General features: G+C 41.3%; 1 protein-coding gene across 1 annotated transcript in view; it reads left to right on the forward strand.

The window, feature by feature from the left end:
- The window catches only part of PIR (pirin), a 97,678-nt gene that overhangs the window by 7,482 nt on the left and 72,221 nt on the right, over positions 1-17,975 (forward strand). The window contains exon 3 of the mRNA XM_024744130.1: positions 8,925-9,017. Coding sequence (XP_024599898.1) covers positions 8,925-9,017 — 93 coding nt within the window. The remainder of the gene's footprint in view (positions 1-8,924; positions 9,018-17,975) is intronic.

Genomic DNA, 17,975 nt, shown 5'->3' on the forward strand with positions numbered 1-17,975 from the left:
GCCAAGTTTACCTGAATTCTATCCATGGTTCCCAGTTAAGAGTCCCTGGCTGGGCTTCCCTGGTGGCGCAGTGGTTGAGAGTCCGAGGATCTGCCACGCCCCAGGTGTGCCTCTACCCTAAAGAAAAATAAATGGATAGGAATCATTCCTAACGCCATCACTCTGGTTTAATCACTGTTAAGACAAAGGGTGTTTCCTTTTGTCTGTGTATAGTTAAATATTTTAGTTGTACAGAATAAAGAATTTTGTGTCCTTAGTTTTTTCATTTAAGAGGGTAGCAAAAGGACTTCCCATGTTATTATAAATTCTTCATAAACACCATTTAAGTAGTTATGACATATTCCAGTGTATGAGCATACCATTATTCTCTTACTCCTGGCCCTACATTTTTTATTTAAAAAAAATTTTTATCGAGGTATAGTTGATTTACAATATGTTAATTACTGCTCTACAGCAAAGCGATTCAGTTATACATACGTGTATATATATATATATTTTTTTATATTCTTTTCCATTATGGTTTATCATAGGATATTGAATATAGTCCCCTGTGCTGTGTTGTAGGACCTTGTTGTTTATCCATTCCGTATATATAAAACCTTAATCTGCTAACCCCGACCTCCTCCCCCTTGGCAACCACCAGTGTGTTAACTATGTCCGTGAGTCTGTTTCTGTTTCATAGACAGGTTCATTTGTGTCATATTTTAGATTCCACGTGTAAGTGGTATCATATGATATTTGTCTTTCTTGGTCTGACTTACTTCACTGAGTATGATCATCTCTAGGTCCATCCATGTTGCTGCAAATGGCATTATTTCATTCTTTTTCATGGCCGAGTAATATTCCATTGTATGTATGTACCACATCTTTATCCATTCATCTGTCGAGGGACATTTATGGCAACTCTGTTTTTAGTTTTCTGAGGAACCCCACACTGTTCTGCACAGTGGCTGCACCAGCTTACATTGCCAGCAGCAGTGCAGGAGGGCTCCCTTCTCTCCACACCCTCGCCAGCATTTGTTGTTTGTAGACTTTCTGATGATGCTGGCCCTGCATTTGACCATTTAGATTGTTACACTATTTGTTAGCACTCCGCACACCGCCAGCTTGCCAGAAAGATGGACCCCAACCCTCCCATCAACAGGGAAGGAACGCGTCACTCTCACTTCAAGGTGGTTACTTTTCAAACTTTTTGCACCAAGGCTCTGTCAGGAGAAAATAAAATCTCATAAAAAACCTGGAGCCCAGAGCTATTTTAGTGTAGAATTTACAACAGTGTTTGATGTTAGTGACCCTAGGTGACACGTTCCCTGTGACTGTAAATGTGGAAGTGGAGGAATTCACAGTGCTCTTTCGGTGATGAATGGCAAACAAGATGGAGTTGGGCTGGCTGGCACCTTCCATTAAAATTGTGTATGGGGCTTCCCTGGTGGCGCAGTGGTTGAGAGTCCGCCTGCCGATGCAGGGGACACGGGTTCGTGCCCCGGTCCGGGAAGATCCCACATGCCTTGGAGGGGCTGGGCCCGTGAGCCATGGCCGCTGAGCCTTTGCGTCCGGAGCCTGTGCTCCGCAACGGGAGAGGCCACAACAGTGAGAGGCCCATGTACCGCAAAAAAAAAAAAAAGAATTGTGTGTGGGCCGGGACAGCCCCAAGCTGGAAGTGAAATGATTGCACAGCATGATGTTGGCGGGTGGTTCCTCTGTGTTCCCAGCAGGAGGGAAACCCACCCGTCACCTGCATTTGCCTCTGTGCCACACTTCCCCTTCCACCGGACAGTCCTTGCTGATGGGATTTTCCTTGGACCACTGTCATGCAGTGACACCTCAGAGATGTTGCGGGTTCCGTTCCAGGCCACTGCAATAAAGCGAATATTGCAGTAAAGCAGGTCACGTGATTATCTTGGTTTCTCAGTGCATACAGAAGTTACTTATGTTTAAACTATACTGTAGTCTACTAAGTGTGCAATAGCATTGTGTCCAAAAAAACAATGTACACACCTTAATTAAAAAAATACTTTATTGCTAAAAAATGTGAACTGTTATCTGAGCCTTCAGTGAGTTGTAGTGGTAACGTCAAAAATCACTGATCACAGATCACCATAACGAATAGAATAACAGTGGAAAAGTGTGAAATATTGTGAGAATTACCAAAGTGTGACACAGAGATACAAAGTGAGCAAACGCTGTTGGAAAAATGCCACCGATAGACACTTGACGCAGGGCTGCCACAAACCTTCAATTTGTAAAAACCACAATATCTGCAAAGCGCAATACCTCTAAGTGCAGTAAAACAAGGTATGCCTGTGTATGTTTTTTATTAGGAAGAATTTCTAACGTAGAAAAGTAGAAAATAGTATAATGACTCTCCAGGTACCCAGCATCCACAGTGATCAACTCATGGGTAGTCTTGTTTCCAATCTTGGTCCCCATCCATTTCTTCCGTCAAAGTATTTTGAAGTGAATCATTTCATTTCATTCAGAAATATTTCAGTTTTTACTTAAAAAATATAACTGTAATCCCATTATCACAGTTAAAATTATAAGAGTTTCTTAATATCAAACCACCTTGGTCCTAGTTGATGCAGGACCTGTAGGTGGCGCTCTCCATTAGCAGTGTCTCTAGACCTTGAGTCAAGGTAGAGGAGCGTAGAGTCACAGGTCAAGTCCATTCAAGGCCATATTTCGATCTCAGTCTGGACTATGTGTTGGCAGTTTCCTTCTACCTTCTCATTGTTACCCTGAGGCTCCAGTCTAGAGGCTGAGTTAGGCCCAGGGGATAGTCTGAGGTGTTGGAGTCTACCTTTGAGGGGCCTCTGCCTTTTTTTGCTACCATATTATCTTGATGTAGCCTGGCCTTTTGTCAGGTGTTGGGAGGGTTGGGGGCGTCCTCTCCGGAGACAACAATTTAAAAGAAGAAAAAATAATGTAAAAAACAGGCATTATTGCCCTTATATCAGTTAGATTAGGCTCAGTTGTATATAACAGAAAGCATCCTCTGAAACCAGTGGTTTATGTATGTAAGGATTTGTGTTTCTCTTCTGAAAATCCAAAAGTAGGTGGTCCAGGGTGGGCCTGGAAGCTTCACACTTACCAGAGACCCATGCTCATTCTGTCTTAGTTCATCCTTCTTACTGCATTCTTACTGTATCACGTTATGGTCCAAGACGCTCTCAGGGCAGTAGCAACCATTTGCCCTTGGGGGCAGAAAGGAGGAAGAGGGGAAAGGCAAAACGATATATGCCAGCTGTCTATCTCCTTTTATAAGGGATTTCCCTAAAAGTCCCACCCAGTTCCTCTTATTAGCCAGATTTGGTCATATGACCACACCTACCTACAAGGGAAGCTAGGGACCTAGCCCAAGTACCACTTGGGATGTTGGTGCAGTACCTTCTGTGTACACAGAATTATTCTAGATTCAGTGGAGCATCATAGAAAAGCATAACGTTGGCCCTGTCCCCAAGGAAGTGATATTCCTGGCAGTCACTTCTGGTGCTTCCTGACTTCAATAAAATGCCAGGCTGCTGGAGCTTTGTTAAAGGAGCACCACAGGCCAGAGGGGTGGTGGCGACAGGTTTCAACTGGCCTTCTCAAGAGATCCAAAGAAATAGCTTGGAAGCTGCCAACGGAAGGTGGCAGCTAAAAGATTTGGAAGTGTTTGAAGGAAAGGAAATTCTCATATCGTTCAAAAACTTTGCAAGATCATCAGTTTAATGAGCTGGGGACCAAGTCAAGACATTTAAAAAAGTCAGAGTTCTTATATATCTCAGAGCTTGTCTTGCAGATAACAGGTGTCTCTCTAGAACGTGTTCTTGGATACATGCTGACTGTTTAGAGAACGTGAGGAACTTGGGTGAGGGCTAATACCTAACCTGCAAATAACACTTTAGGACAACGGTCTGATGCAGATACTCTCGCTTGTCGGAGGAAGAGTGTCTCTTAACACACGTGCCCCATCCTTTAGCCAGATAAACAGTTCATCCCTCTGACTTTCACCACATCCAGCCCCCTGGCTTCTGCAGGCTTCTTGTGCTGCCTTTCTTTGTGTGTGTGTCCATATGTCATGGACTGGTGACAGAAGGGTTGGATATGCGATCCAGATGTCACAAATAGGACTTCCCAAACAATGAATACCTACTGGTCTCTAAGTGGCAGATGGTGATGAGGGTAGTACTGGAAAGAGGGAACCTCTTCTTTTCATGATTTAGTTAACAGCAGGACATATTTGCTCATAGGAAACTGATCCCAAGAAGCAATGCACATCTCTTGATCTCATCTTTACCCACATTTTAATACCATAGAACCACAATAATGTAGAAGTAAAAAGCCATCTTGAGGCTCTAGACCCTTTGTTTGGCAAGTAGTTGTGTCTCAGAGATTTATGGAACTGGTACAATGTAACAGATCCACCCATATATGTAGAACCTGCCCCGCTTTAGGCACTGGACCAGGTGTTCTCCATTCATTGTCTCCAGGCCTTCAAGCTGTGTATTATCCTGTGAGAAGAAGCAGTGTATAATAAGGTATGAGAATTTTCAGCCTCTCCTCCTCCCAACCCCAGTTCCATTCCTGGGCTTTCACTGAGCTGAAATGGAATTATGAGAGACAGGATGAGACCGAGAGGATCTGAGATCTGATTTTCACTGGAAAGAACAGAGAATTACTGGTGGGAGAGAAAAGAATAAGTTCAGAAGGTGAGGGGGAGAAGGAGAAAAGGGAAGAGCTGCCTCCACATGGTTGGAGGAGATTTGAAGGGTTAGAGTGAGAGATGATGGAAATATTGGAGACATTTATTGGAGAGGAGGAGGGCTGATTTGAAATCTTTAAGCCGAAGCCCCTTTTGGCATTTTTGAGAGAATTCAATAGATATTTGAATTGTTTTCCAGTTACTTTTAAATATTGGACTGGATGAAACACTGGGCTAAGATGGGTTACAAAGTGGCCCAGCTATATATGGCTTACAGCCCGTATTTTAAAGTGAGGTAATTGAGACTTGATTAGGCTAAAAAACTTGTAGTAACTTGTTGAATTTGTGTGCGTGTGTGTGTATGTACTATATGTGTTATATGTGTGTATATACATATGTGTGTGCAAGTGTGTATGCATATTTTTTCCACAGAAAGTGAAAATAAGAGTCAAGACAAGAGACAGGGAGGGTTTGGTACCTTCATTTCCAGCAATAGGACAGAGTAGATACCCTGAAACAAAGAAGCAAACAAACAAATAACCTAAAAATTAATTAGCTGAGCTGACAGGAAGTTAGAGCAATTCTTAGAGTCTAAAAACAATGAGAAAGAAAGAAAAAATAGGAAATCTGAATAGTTTCATAGCTAGTAGGGTAATCGAATCAGGATTTTGAAAGTTTATTACAAAGCAACAGGTCCAGATGTTACAGACAGATTTTACCAGATATTTAAGGTACAGATAATTCCACTAATACACGAACTCTCCAGGAGATGAAGCTCCAGGGGTCCTCAAATCCCGTTATGAAGTCCTGTTACCTTGCTATCAAGACCAGGCAAGGACAGCAAATGAAGGGATAATTGCATCTCATTTAGAAACATTTTTGCAGGACTCATAAGCAAAATATTAACCAACCAAATACAGCAATGTATAAAAAGGTATTATGTCATTACCAAGTTTGGATTGTCTGAAGAAGGCAAATTTGGTTTAATGTTAGACAATCTATTTATATAACTTACCAACACTAAGAGATTAAAGGAGAAAAAATATATAATGTCTCAATCAGTGCAGAAAGCGCATTTACGGGAAGTCAGCATCCATTTATGCTAAAGAAAAAATCAGTAAACTAGAAATAAAAGGGAAATTCCTTAACCTTATGACAGGAATCTACAGAAAACCCACATTAAACAACCTGCTTACCAGTGAAACTTTAAAAAGCAATCTGTGTAACATTAGGGACTAGGCAAGGTTGCCTATTACCATCTATTCTACTCAGCATCCTTGCAGAGGGGCCAGCTTGAAAGAAGACAGAAAAAGAAATAGAAAGTATAAGGGTTGAAAATAAAGGGCGGAAAAGAGTTATTTGCTGATGGCTGTTGGTTGGAATATTACTCCCAAATATTCACTCCCTCCCTGTAATAGATTATACACTCCCACCCACTTTTGGGTGCGTTACCCATGAGTCCACAGGGTCGGTTTAAGTGCCCTCCTGTCTGCCTTTGGGCTCGACCACGTCACGTGCTTTGACCAATGGGACATGTAACTGGGATTGTGCACCATTTGGCTCCTGCCCTTGGCTATGAGAACAGCACGTCCTAGAGAGTGGCCACTGTTTCATCTTGGGACCCAGAATGAGAAGACATGTAGAGGCCAGCCTGGCCCAGCAAAACCCAGAGAAATGGCAGCCTGCCTCAGCTTTAATCTAATGCAAGCAAAAATTACTTTGTGAACTATTGGCCAAAAGCTTATTGATAAATATACTGGTGATATGAATGTCTGCAAAGAAAACCCAAAAGAAGCTACAGATGAATTATTAAAATTAATAAGAGCAGTGTTCAAAATCGCCTTTGTATTCACGTTTCTTTTTTTTTTTTTTTTTAACATTTTTTGGCTGCACCGCGTGGCTTGCAGGGTCTTAGTTCCCCAACCAGGGATTGAACCCATGCCCCCTGCAGTGAAAGCACGGAGTCTTAACCACTTACCACCAGGGAAGTCCCTCTATTCACATTTCTAATCGCCAGCAGCAGACTGTTCAAAAACATTAGTTAAAAATGCTGTTTACACATTCCTGTAGCTTTGTGATATAGTTTGAAGTCAGGGAGCATGATGCCTCCAGGTTGGTTCTATTCAGGGTCTTATGTGGTTCCGTACACACTTTAGGATTGTTTGTTTTATTTCTATGAAGAATGTTATTGGGATTTTAATAGGGATTGTATTGAATGCTTTGGGTAATATAGGCATTTTAACAATATTAATTCTTTCAGGACATGAGCACAGAATGTATTTCCTTTTATTTGTGTCATCTGCACTTTGTTTCATCAGTGTCTTACAGTTTTTAGTGTATAGGTCTTTCACCTCCTTGGATAATTTATTCCTAGGAATTTTATTCTTTTTGATGCAGTTGTAAATGGGATTGTTTTTTTAATTTCTCTAATAGTTTGTTGTTAGTACATAGAAATTCAACAGGTTATGGTAGTGCATATCTGAAAGTTGCTAAGAGAGTACCTTTGTGTAGTGACAGATGGTAATTAGACTTAGTGTGGTGATCATTTTGCAGTATTTACAAATATCAAATCATTACCTTCGGGGCTTCCCTGGTGGTGCAGTGGTTGAGAGTCCGCCTGCCGATGCAGGGGACACGGGTTCGTGCCCCGGTCCGGGAGGATCCCACATGCTGCAGAGCGGCTGGGCCCGTGAGCCATGGCCGCTGAGCCTGCGCGTCTGGAGCCTGTGCTCCGCAACGGGAGAGGCCACAGCAGTGAGAGGCCCACATACCACAAAAAAAAAAAAAAAAAAAAAAAAAAATTACCATCCACATCTGAAACTAATATAATGTTATATGTCAATTATACCTCAATGAAAATACTATTTACAATGCTATAAAAGTATGTTAGAAAAAATGTTTAATATATGCAAAATCTGTATGGAGAAAATTATAAATCCTATTGAAAGACATTTTCAAAGACCTGAATAAATAGAGATAACTGTGTTTATGAGTAGGAAAACTCAGTATTATATAAATGTCATTTCTTCCCAAATTGATCCATAGATTCAAAGCAAGTCCAATCAAAAGTCTAACATTTTTGTTTGTATATGTTTTTAAGTTTTCTAAAATTTGTGTAGACTAACAAATGGCCAAGAATAACCAAGATGAACATAAAGATATGCTGATGACAGCCAAATCTGTTCTACCTCTAATTTGGGCTCAAAGATTTATCTTCAGTTGCCATCTAGCTTTTGCACAATATACTGGACGCTGAATATTCATAGTTCTATTTATATAAATATTTATATACATATCTCAAACTCAACGTGACCTAGAATGAAGTCACCTTGACTACTTCAAGGCTGCTGCTTCTGTTATGTTTCTTGTGCTTCTGGATGGCCCTACTGTCCTCCCAGGCCCCATAGCTAGAAATTTGGGAGGGATCTCATGCTCTTTCTTCTTCCTGTTCTCCATCACTACTGCCATTGCCTTAGTCCTGGCCTTTGTCCTGTTGAAATCACCTTCTGAATATTCTTTGCCTCACGTCTCTTCCTTTTCCAGACCATCTTCCACATGTATGCTAGGGTGGTCTTTCTAGATCTGATCGTGTCAACCTGATGAAAACCCATCACCTTCAGGATAAAACCCAAACTTCTTTAAGATTTGGCCTGTATCCTCAGCCCATCTCTCATCATAAATCCATGTGCATCTTTTGCTTCAGTAGTTTCCTCGCAGTTTTTCAAGTTTGCCGAGCTGCTTCACTGCCCTTTCATTTAGAATATTCTTCCTTCTCCCACTTCTTGATTAACTTCTACATGTACTTCAAGACCCAGCTCAAGTGACACCTCCCTGGTAGAACCTTCCCTGATCCCACCCTACGCTCCTATGTGTTGTCTTTCTCCAGAGCATTTATCATCACAGCACAGTAATTGGTGTTCTAGTCTGTTCCCCTGTGATGAATCTGTTTATATGTAGACTGTATCTCAATTGTGCTTGACTATTTAGATCTTAGACAATCATAAATTGTCCACTTCTCATAAAATGTCAACTGTTTAACTTAGTGAATCCGTGTTTGTGTGTGTGTGTGTGTGTGTGTGTGTGTGTAAGGAGTTCTTGCCTGAAAGCAACTAGCATTGCAAAGAATTGCTCATTAGCCAAATCATTTTTAATTAGGTTTGCTAGATCTCTTCTTGAATGTAGCCCCGAGTAGCGTGGCTTAAAAGGCACATCTAATCTGCTGGATTTTTTTTTTTTTCAGTTAAAACATCTGGATCCATTTTTACTGTTTGATGAATTTAAAGGCGGTAGACCAGGTGGATTTCCTGATCACCCGCACCGAGGTTTTGAAATAGTAAGTAAAAGAATTTGACCATAAAATTGTGTATTTTAAAATTTACCTCTGTTCTTAAAATTAGTAATCACTTCTAATAGAAAATTCAAATTTAAGAGCAATGAATAATAGGCAAAAATTAATTTATAAGTTACTGGCTATAGACTGGTTAACAGAATTGTAATATCTATTTTACATGAAATATATTCAAATTTAAATATTTACTGTGTTTAATCTTCTTTGAATTCGTTTGAATTTGTGCCACTGGATATATTCCTGTCTGAGCAGTTAAAAAAGGCAAGAATTGGCTTCTTAAAGTATTTATATAATTAAAATAATTTATTGGAGGTAGAAGAAACAATTTAAGATGTGATTAAAATACTTTTATATGAAAACCTGCTTCTCTTCAAGAATTTTCAGAAATGTTTAATCTCATGTAGTATAATATTTTACACCCCAAAAGACAATCCAAGAACACTGTTAGTGTTTAACTCAGTTCTAAGGAGTTATAGAATCAAGGGGCCGAAACAGAACGTGGCCTAAAAATTAGAATTTTAAGGCCAAATAATATACATTTACAAATTTGACTGTAAAGTTTATAGATTCTGCTGAACACTTATTTTCAGTTTTAGTTCAGTGAGAAAATAAGAATGTGTAATATAATATTGGGGCCCTTTCAAAGATTCCCATTCTCCACACACACAGATATTGTGGGGAAAGATGCAGGGACAGTTCCCAGCCAAGTTCAGTCACCTGCTCTCTGAGGAAAACCTGTATTCTAAGGAAACAGACCAGGGCTTAGTGTGTTTGTCAAGTCCATTACTGAACGAGCAAATATTTATTGATGTCTGGTGACATGAAGCATGGTGTCAGGTGATCTTTTGTATGTTGGGATGTGTGTGTTTGTGTGTTGGGGGAACTGGGCAGAGGCAGAGGAAGGGGAGGCTAATGAAGAAGGAGGCATGACCCCTGCTTGCCTCCAGTATGGGGTTTAGTTAAGGATGTAAAAGATGGACAGGTAAAGAGTTAACCTCTGCAGTGTGAAAATAGAATAAGCATAGAAGCTTCTGGAAACAGTATGAAGGATTAAGGTCATTGGACTGGTTTCCATTTGTCACTTAGCCATTTGCCTTCCGGTTCTCTTCTCTGTGACCACTTCGGGGCCACTGTGCCTTGCTTTACAGCAGTAATGGAAGGCATGCCTTTCACCTCGCCTACACTCATGCTGAGTTCTGACTGCTCTTCTGCCTCTGGTATCAGGACATTCTCACCACTCCATCCCACAGCTCCAGCTACCATTTTACTAATCCTTCAAGATCTTTTCAGATATTACTGTCTCCATCATGTTTTCCAGACAGTCCTGAGAGGATACCCTTTCTCCTTCGTTTGGCCGCCGTAGCATTAGATTTTTCCACTCATACATGTTAGATCTTTATGGTGGCCTTGATCATATTCTGTTTTGTATTAAAATGAGGAATTGCCTCAACCTCCCCCTCCCACACCCAAGAGGACTGTAAGTTTCTTCAGCTCACATCATCCCGCCTATCTCCATGTTCTCCTGGTGGAGATTCTCAGTCACTCCTGGCTGAATTTAATTGAATAGTAAAAAGAGAAGGCTTCTGCTGAAGACGACAAATATATTAAATAAAATGAATGATGAAACACGTTGCTTTCCTTTCCATTATTGAAAGAAATTTTAATTTCCTTTCTTTCTTTTTTTTTTTGCCACACCACGCTGCGTGCGGCATCTTAGTTCTCTGAGCAGGGATCAAACCCGCTCCAGGGAAGTCCCTAATTTCCTTTCTAAGTTACAATTTATAAATTGTACAGTGCTCAGTGTTAAACTACTCTGGGAAGGGGTCCAGCTGTAGAATATCGATTTTCGGCTCTTTACTTTTGAGTAAAGCATTTTCCTGAAGAGTGTAATTGTAACTATAGCCAGCCCTCATCATCTGTAGATTCTGTATTCATGAATTCACCTACTCACTAAATGTGTTTGTAACTGTGGTGCTTGCGCCGTCATTGGCGGGCATGCGCAGAGCAGCCCAATGTGCACATGCTCTCAGCTGAGGGTCATCAAGACGATGCTCTGCCTTCTTGTTTCAGCTCTCATACTGCAAACAGGTGTCCTTCTTGAGGTCTATTTAGTGCCACATTTTTGTGCTTTTTGTTGGTGATCTCGCTGTTTTAAGTGCTGTCCCGTGATCCTAAGTGCAAGAAGGCTGTGAGGGGCCTCATGGAGAAAATACGTGTGTCAGAGACGCTTCTTTCAGGCGTGAGTTATACTGCTGCTGGCCGTGAGTTCAGTGTTAATGAATCAGTGATATATATTCAGTAAGGTGTCTTTAAACAGAAGCACACATAACAGGAGGTTACGTATTGATTCTTGGTTGTGACTTGAGGCTCGCAGGAACGTAACCCTTTATTTCCCCAGGAGCAGAGGTTCAGTGTTGGCTCATTCAGTGATCATGGCAACTTTATAGAACATCGCTACTGTAAATAACTAGAATCGACTGTACCAGTTTCCCGCAGGAGTGTAGGTAAGCTAAGGACCCAGCTGTCTCTTACTGTGAACTTTAATAGTCTGCAGTTCAAAACCAGGTGCACTTCTGGGCTCTCCTCACCTCCTCCCTGGAGCATTTTCTACAGGCTTGTTGTAAATTTTGAAAATGCTAATTAGTATAAAGAACAGAGTTAGAATCACCTGTTATCTTACCATCCAGAAATAGGCATCGCTATTGTTCTTCCAGTACTTTTTTTTCTGGTATGCTGTATATGTTTTGTGTCTTTTTTTATTTCCTAACATTATACTGTTAACATTTTCCCAATATTTAAAAAAAGACTAATCTTTGAAGGCTTCATTAAGCATCTGCCATGAAATTGTACCAGTTGACATTACCAGAGCAATATATGAGGGTACTTGTTTTCCTTCAGCATCACCAACACAATATATTTACCCAACTTTTCTTTATCTTTGCCATTTTGACAAGTGAAAAATAATGCTTAATCAGTTTTAATTTGAATTTTTCTTATCTGAGCAAGGTTGGATATCTTTTCTTTCATTTTTGGCTGCATTGGGTCTTCGTTGCTGTGCGTGGGCTTTCTCTAGTTGTGGTGAGCGGGGGCTACTCTTTGTTGCGGTGCATGGGCTTCTCGTTGCAGTGGCTTGTCTTGTTGTGGAGCACAGGCTCTAGGCGTGCGGGCTTCAATAGTTGTGGCCTGTGGACTCAGTAGTTGTGGCTCGCAGGCTCTAGAGCACAGGCTCAGTAGTTGTGGTGCACGGGCTTAGTTGCTCCGTGGCCTGTGGGATCTTCCCGGACCAGGGCTTGAACCCGTGTTCCCTGCATTGGCAGTCAGATTCTTAACCACTGTGCCGCCAGGGAAGCCGTTCTTTGCATTTTTAAGAATCTTTTTTACCATACATGTTTATATTCTTGGCCTATTTTGTTCTGTTGGGTTGGTGGTATTGTTCTTATTGCTTTATAAATGCTCTTTGCATATTAAGGAAATCAGGCCCTTTTCAGTGATAGGAGTTGAAATAGTGTTAACAAGGATTTGGCTTGTTTTGCACGCCCCCAAAGGTAGACCTTTAGTTACAAAGCATAGATACAACCCAATAGAAGGAAGCCCTTTTTAACAATTCCTTATGCAAAGATGGAATAGGTCCCCTGGATCAGTGATTTTCTTATGCCTGGAGAAATACAAGCATGCACTGCATGTTAACATAATGGGTATGTTATCAAGATAAATGGTCCTCAAAATAGGCTTTGTGCGAGATGAGTCAGTGCTGTGCTGAAATAAAATATTAGAACTCATGTTTATATTTTTAAAGAAAACTGAAATTATGCTGGACTAACACATGAATATAAAATAGAACTAAATATATGTTGTTTAGTCCCTGCTCACATTTTTTAAACTAATAGTGATACATGATCAAACAAATGTGGAGAATATTATCCTGCAAAATTCTTATTACCCCAAGTGTGATCCGTGAACCAGCAGTGGTATCACCTGGAACCTCAGGTGCCAACTCAACCTAGGAGTCACTTATCTAGATGACCCTCCAAACCAGAAATACTATTTTTTAATTGAAGTATAGTTGATTTACAATGTTGTGTTAATTTCTGCTGTACAGCAAAGTGATTCAGTTATATATATATGTGTGTGTCTATATATATATATATATATACTTTTTCATTTTCTCTTCCATTGTGGTTTATCACAGGATATTGAATATAGTTCCCTGTGCTATACAGTAGGTGCTTGTTGTTTATCCATCCTATATATAGTAGTTTGCATCTGCTAATCCCAAACTCCCAATCCATCCCTCCCCCACCCCCACCTTGGCAACCACAAGTCTGTTTTCTATATCTGTGAGTCTGTTTCTGTTTCATAGATAAGTTCAGTTGTGTCATATTTTAGATTCCACATATAAGTGATATCATATGGTATTTGCCTTTCTCTTCCTGACTTACTTCACTTAGTATGCTAATCTCTAGGTCTATCCATGTTACTGCAAATGTCATTATTTCATTCTTCTTTATGGCTGAGTAGTATTCCGTTGTATATATGTACCACATCTTCTTTATCCAAGAAATATAACTCTATGAGCTGGGAACAAGAACCTGATTTTACTGAGTTAGTGGCTAATCATTTCCTAAAACTTAACTCTTCGGTTTAGATAGCGAAATATATTCTGTTAAAAACTTGCATAAAAGTTGAGGAAGAAGGAAGGCCCTGGAGGAGGCACAGCTGGTGGTACCAAGACAAAGGGGAAAATGCAGGCAATATTTCCTGCCTGTAGTTTGGACTCCGGGGAGCATTGTTTTGAAAGGCCAAGTGGTAAAGGGTGGAATGATTTTGCAGTTACCTGTTTCTGGTCAGGCCTGATATCTTGATTTGTTTAGGGCAACTCTATATGCTCAGAACAAAGAACCATCTGAAAAAATGTGCAACACTCTTCCTTTTTAATCCACGCCCTGCCCAAGTTTAATTTTGCCTGAAAGAGAAGTGCTTCAAGTTCACACACTGTTGATGAACACTTCATCTACCATTTTGTACCTTTCAAAATCATCCTTTAAATTATAGCCTCAGGACTTTGCAGGTGTTAGCACTGAAAGGCCCATTTTCCTAGGAACCCCTCTGTCCTGGGGAAACCAACGTGGTTGATCATTTCTGCTTCAATTGAAGAACGGTTAGGAGGAACCGTCCTGCCTGCTTCGCGGGAATGTTTTAGGATGGTCTGCTCCATTCTGTCCTTAGTTGGGCATAGAAATGTTTTATCAAGTTTTTCACCACAAGCCTCAGCAGGTTCTTGTTCGGGAGAACAAACCCGCTCTGTTTCCAAGGGTGTGCCCATCAGAAAAGCCAGGCTAGCATTTACTGGTTGGCAGCCAGCAGCATTTGCATGCAACCTCTGAACAATACCTCTAGAGGAAGGGTAGGGTTCTGTTGATTCACACCTAAAACTTAAAACTGGACCCAAACCTCCCGTCTCCCACGCGGCCTGTTTTTTCTAGTTTGCGTTGCACTTTCAAACTCAGGCCATACCATCGTTGAATCAAAGCTGGGGGGAAAAAAAAAGCTTGATTGAATTCAAAATCCATTCTGGAGGGACTTCGCTGGTGCAGTGGTTAAGAATCCGCCTGCCAATGCAGGGGCCGCGGGTTCGAGCCCTGGTCCAGGAAGATCCCACATGCCGTGGAGTGACTAAGCCTGTGCATCACAACTACTGAGCCTGTGCTCTATAGCCTGTGTGCCACAACTACTGAGTCCGCGAGCCACAACTACTGAAGCCTGTGCACTTAGAGCCCGTGCTCCACAACAAGAGAAGCCACCGCAATGAGGAGCCCATGCACCGCAACGAAGAGTAGCCCCTGCTCGCCGCAAGTAGAGAAAGCCTGTGCAAAGCAAAGAAGACCCAACACAGCCAAAAATAAATAAGTAAATAAATTTAATTATAAAAACATAACATTTAAAAAAATCCATTCTGGAAAGAAAAAAATACTCTAGGAAAAGTAGGAAAGAAGGATATTTTCTGAGCATCAGAAAGACTGCTGTTCAAGGAACATCCTCTTTCATCTCTAACATGGAGGTATTGACACGTTCCTGTCACTGTGAGAAAAAAAGATGAGAATGTCTACCAGCACCACCACGATTGAATATGCTTCTGGAAGCTTTGACGCTATTAATAAGAGAGCTGTTGGAAGGGAGGAGGACAAATTATTTATTTGTAGGTAATATGCTAATAAAATGAAACCCCACGGTGGCTGCATCCAGCTGTGGGTGGTGATGTGATTGGAGCACGTTGGAGGGCACAGGACTTGTTCTGAAGTTCCCGCTACAGTGCAGCATATGGATTTTAGCATATACATTTATTTGGCGTGAATTGGGGGTGACGCTAACAGATTATAGGAAGGAAGCTAAAGCCATCCTCACCCCCAGGACACCCCTCGGCACCACCATGCTAAGAATGTCAATCAAAACCTCTTATTGGGCTTCCCTGGTGGCACAGTGGTTGAGAGTCCACCTGCCGATGCAGGGGACGCAGGTTTGTGCCCCGGTCCGGGAAGATCCCACAAGCCGCGGAGCGGCTGGGCCCGTGAGCTATGGCCGCTGAGCCTGCGCGTCCGGAGTCTGTGCTCTGCAACGGGAGAGGCCGCAACAGTGAGAGGCCCCTGTACCGCCAAAAAAAAAAACCAAAAACAAACCACCTCTTATTAAATGGCTGGATAGAAAATAACTATGCAAAAATCACCCACTTTCCTGCCCAAAGGCAATGGCCAGATATGATGGGGGGGGGCAGTCCCATTCATAGTAGCAATAAGACCCCTTATAATTCCAGGGCAAAAAGTTCTTCTCCTTTAATCCAGTTATCCTACTTCTAGGAGTCTAATAATTTCCTGAAAAAAACAAAAACAAAACCAACATAAGAACAGAGGCTTGTTATACGAATGTTTCTTCCAGTGCAATATTAAAAAGTCAAAAAAAGAAAAAAAGGAACAAAGTAAGTATCCAAAATAAAAGGGAAATGATTATATATGTGGAGATCATATGTGAGGAAATTTTTGTATGTCTGGAAGGTGGAATATTATGCAACGTTATTTATAAAAGCAGATATTATAAATAATTTAAATTTTCATGAATCGTGGTCTGTTTAAATCAAGGTTTCTCACCCTTGGCGCTATTGACATTTTGGGTGGATCATTCTTTGCTGCGGGGATCTGTGCATTGTAGGTTTTTCCGCTGCATCCCATCCCCTTCTCACCAGATACCGATAGCATCCCCTTACCTCCAGTGGCGACAAGAAAAAATGTCTCCAGGTGTTATTGCCAGTTGTGCATTTTGGGCAGGGAGGCCACCACATTGCCGCCAGTTGAGACCTAGTGGTTTACATACATGTGTGCATATAATGACATACTACCCAGCTGGTAGAAGAATGTCACAGCTTGATAGGTCCTGATAAAGAATCATCTCCATGATAGTTGGAAAGTGACAGAGGCAAGGTACAAAATTGTTATGGCATAATGTGGGATTTGTATAAAGAGCAAAGACTGTACCTTTATTCTTTCCCCAAAATGGTTTATTATTTATTTTGGGGAAGGGGGACTCTCTGAATGAATGATGACTTCCACAGATTACGTTGATGCAAAGAAAACAGAATTACAGAATTCATGTAACAATACCGAAAGAAGATGGTGCTTAGAGAGAAAACATATAACGGCAGATAAAAATATATATTCACAAAGCTTTTTTGAAAATTTAGTGGTTTTTAGTATATTCATAAGATTGTGCAAGTCTCACCACTGATTCTAGACATTTTCATCACCCCCCAAAAGAAAGCCATCACCCATTAGCAGTCAATCGCATTACCACGTCCCCCGACCTCTGACAACATCTGAAACTTTGTGTTTCTATGGATTTGCCTATTGCGGACACTTCATATAAAAGGAATCTTACAGTATGTGGTCTTTTGTGACTGGCTTCGTTCACTTAGCATAATGTTTTCAAGCTTCATCCATGTTGTAGCATGTGTCAGAACCTTATTCCTTTATGGCTAATAGTCCATTGTATGGCTGTGTCACATTTTGTTTATCCAGTCATCTCATGATGGACATTCGGGTTGTTTCCACTCATATTTTGATTCTTGGGAGTGCCTAGATTCTCTCTTCAAAGGACACCCAAGAAGCTGATAATGTACCTTCCAGGGAAGGTTACTGGGTGATGAGGGAGAGTGGGAAAGAGTTAATTCTCACTCTAAGCCTCTTATTCTCTTTGTACCATTAGAAGTTGGAGCATGTATATTGGTTGTTTAAAATATATTTTCAAAATTCCCTCTTCACACGCCACATTTGAAGATAAACCGTGTTCTCTGTCATGGTCGATGAAGGTCCTGGCGCTCGCTTGCTCTCCAGGAACTCTTGCTGAGGCCTTCACCTTGGGGCGGCCTTCTCCACATGAAATCGAGCTCGTTTGTGTTCTATTCCAGTCAACCAGATAAGTTAATAACATACGCTAGAGTGGAAGGGGGGTGGGGTATGACCTAGGGGCAGCTTCCTCTAGGGAACATTTGTGTACCATTAGGGGTGCCCATGAAATTTAAAAGGGCCTCAAATTAAAAAGCATAACTTTCTCCTCTTCAACGTGTTCCCGGTCCGAAAGGAAACTAAAATTGTGTGTGTGTGTGTGTGTGTGTGTGTGTGTGTGTATACACGGATGCGTGTGCATGAGTTTACAAGTGGGGGCAGAGGACTTCCAGTTTGTAAGAAAGTTAGAAAATGATTAAGGAGGAACCAGAGAGGTCCAACTGATGTAGTTTTGCATTCTGAGGGAGAGGCTAGCACTTCCAACAAGTCTGGGAGGGTTTCAGGGAAGATCTTTAGTCTAAAAGTCTGGCTTTTAGACTGTGTCAGTGGTTCTCAACTGGGGGTGATTTTGTCCGCACAGGGTCTTTATGGCAATGTCTGGAGACCATGCTGG

Source organism: Neophocaena asiaeorientalis, unplaced genomic scaffold (genome assembly GCF_003031525.2).
Source record: "Neophocaena asiaeorientalis asiaeorientalis breed wild unplaced genomic scaffold, Neophocaena_asiaeorientalis_V1.1 scaffold882, whole genome shotgun sequence".
Taxonomy (NCBI): Eukaryota; Metazoa; Chordata; class Mammalia; order Artiodactyla; family Phocoenidae; genus Neophocaena; species Neophocaena asiaeorientalis.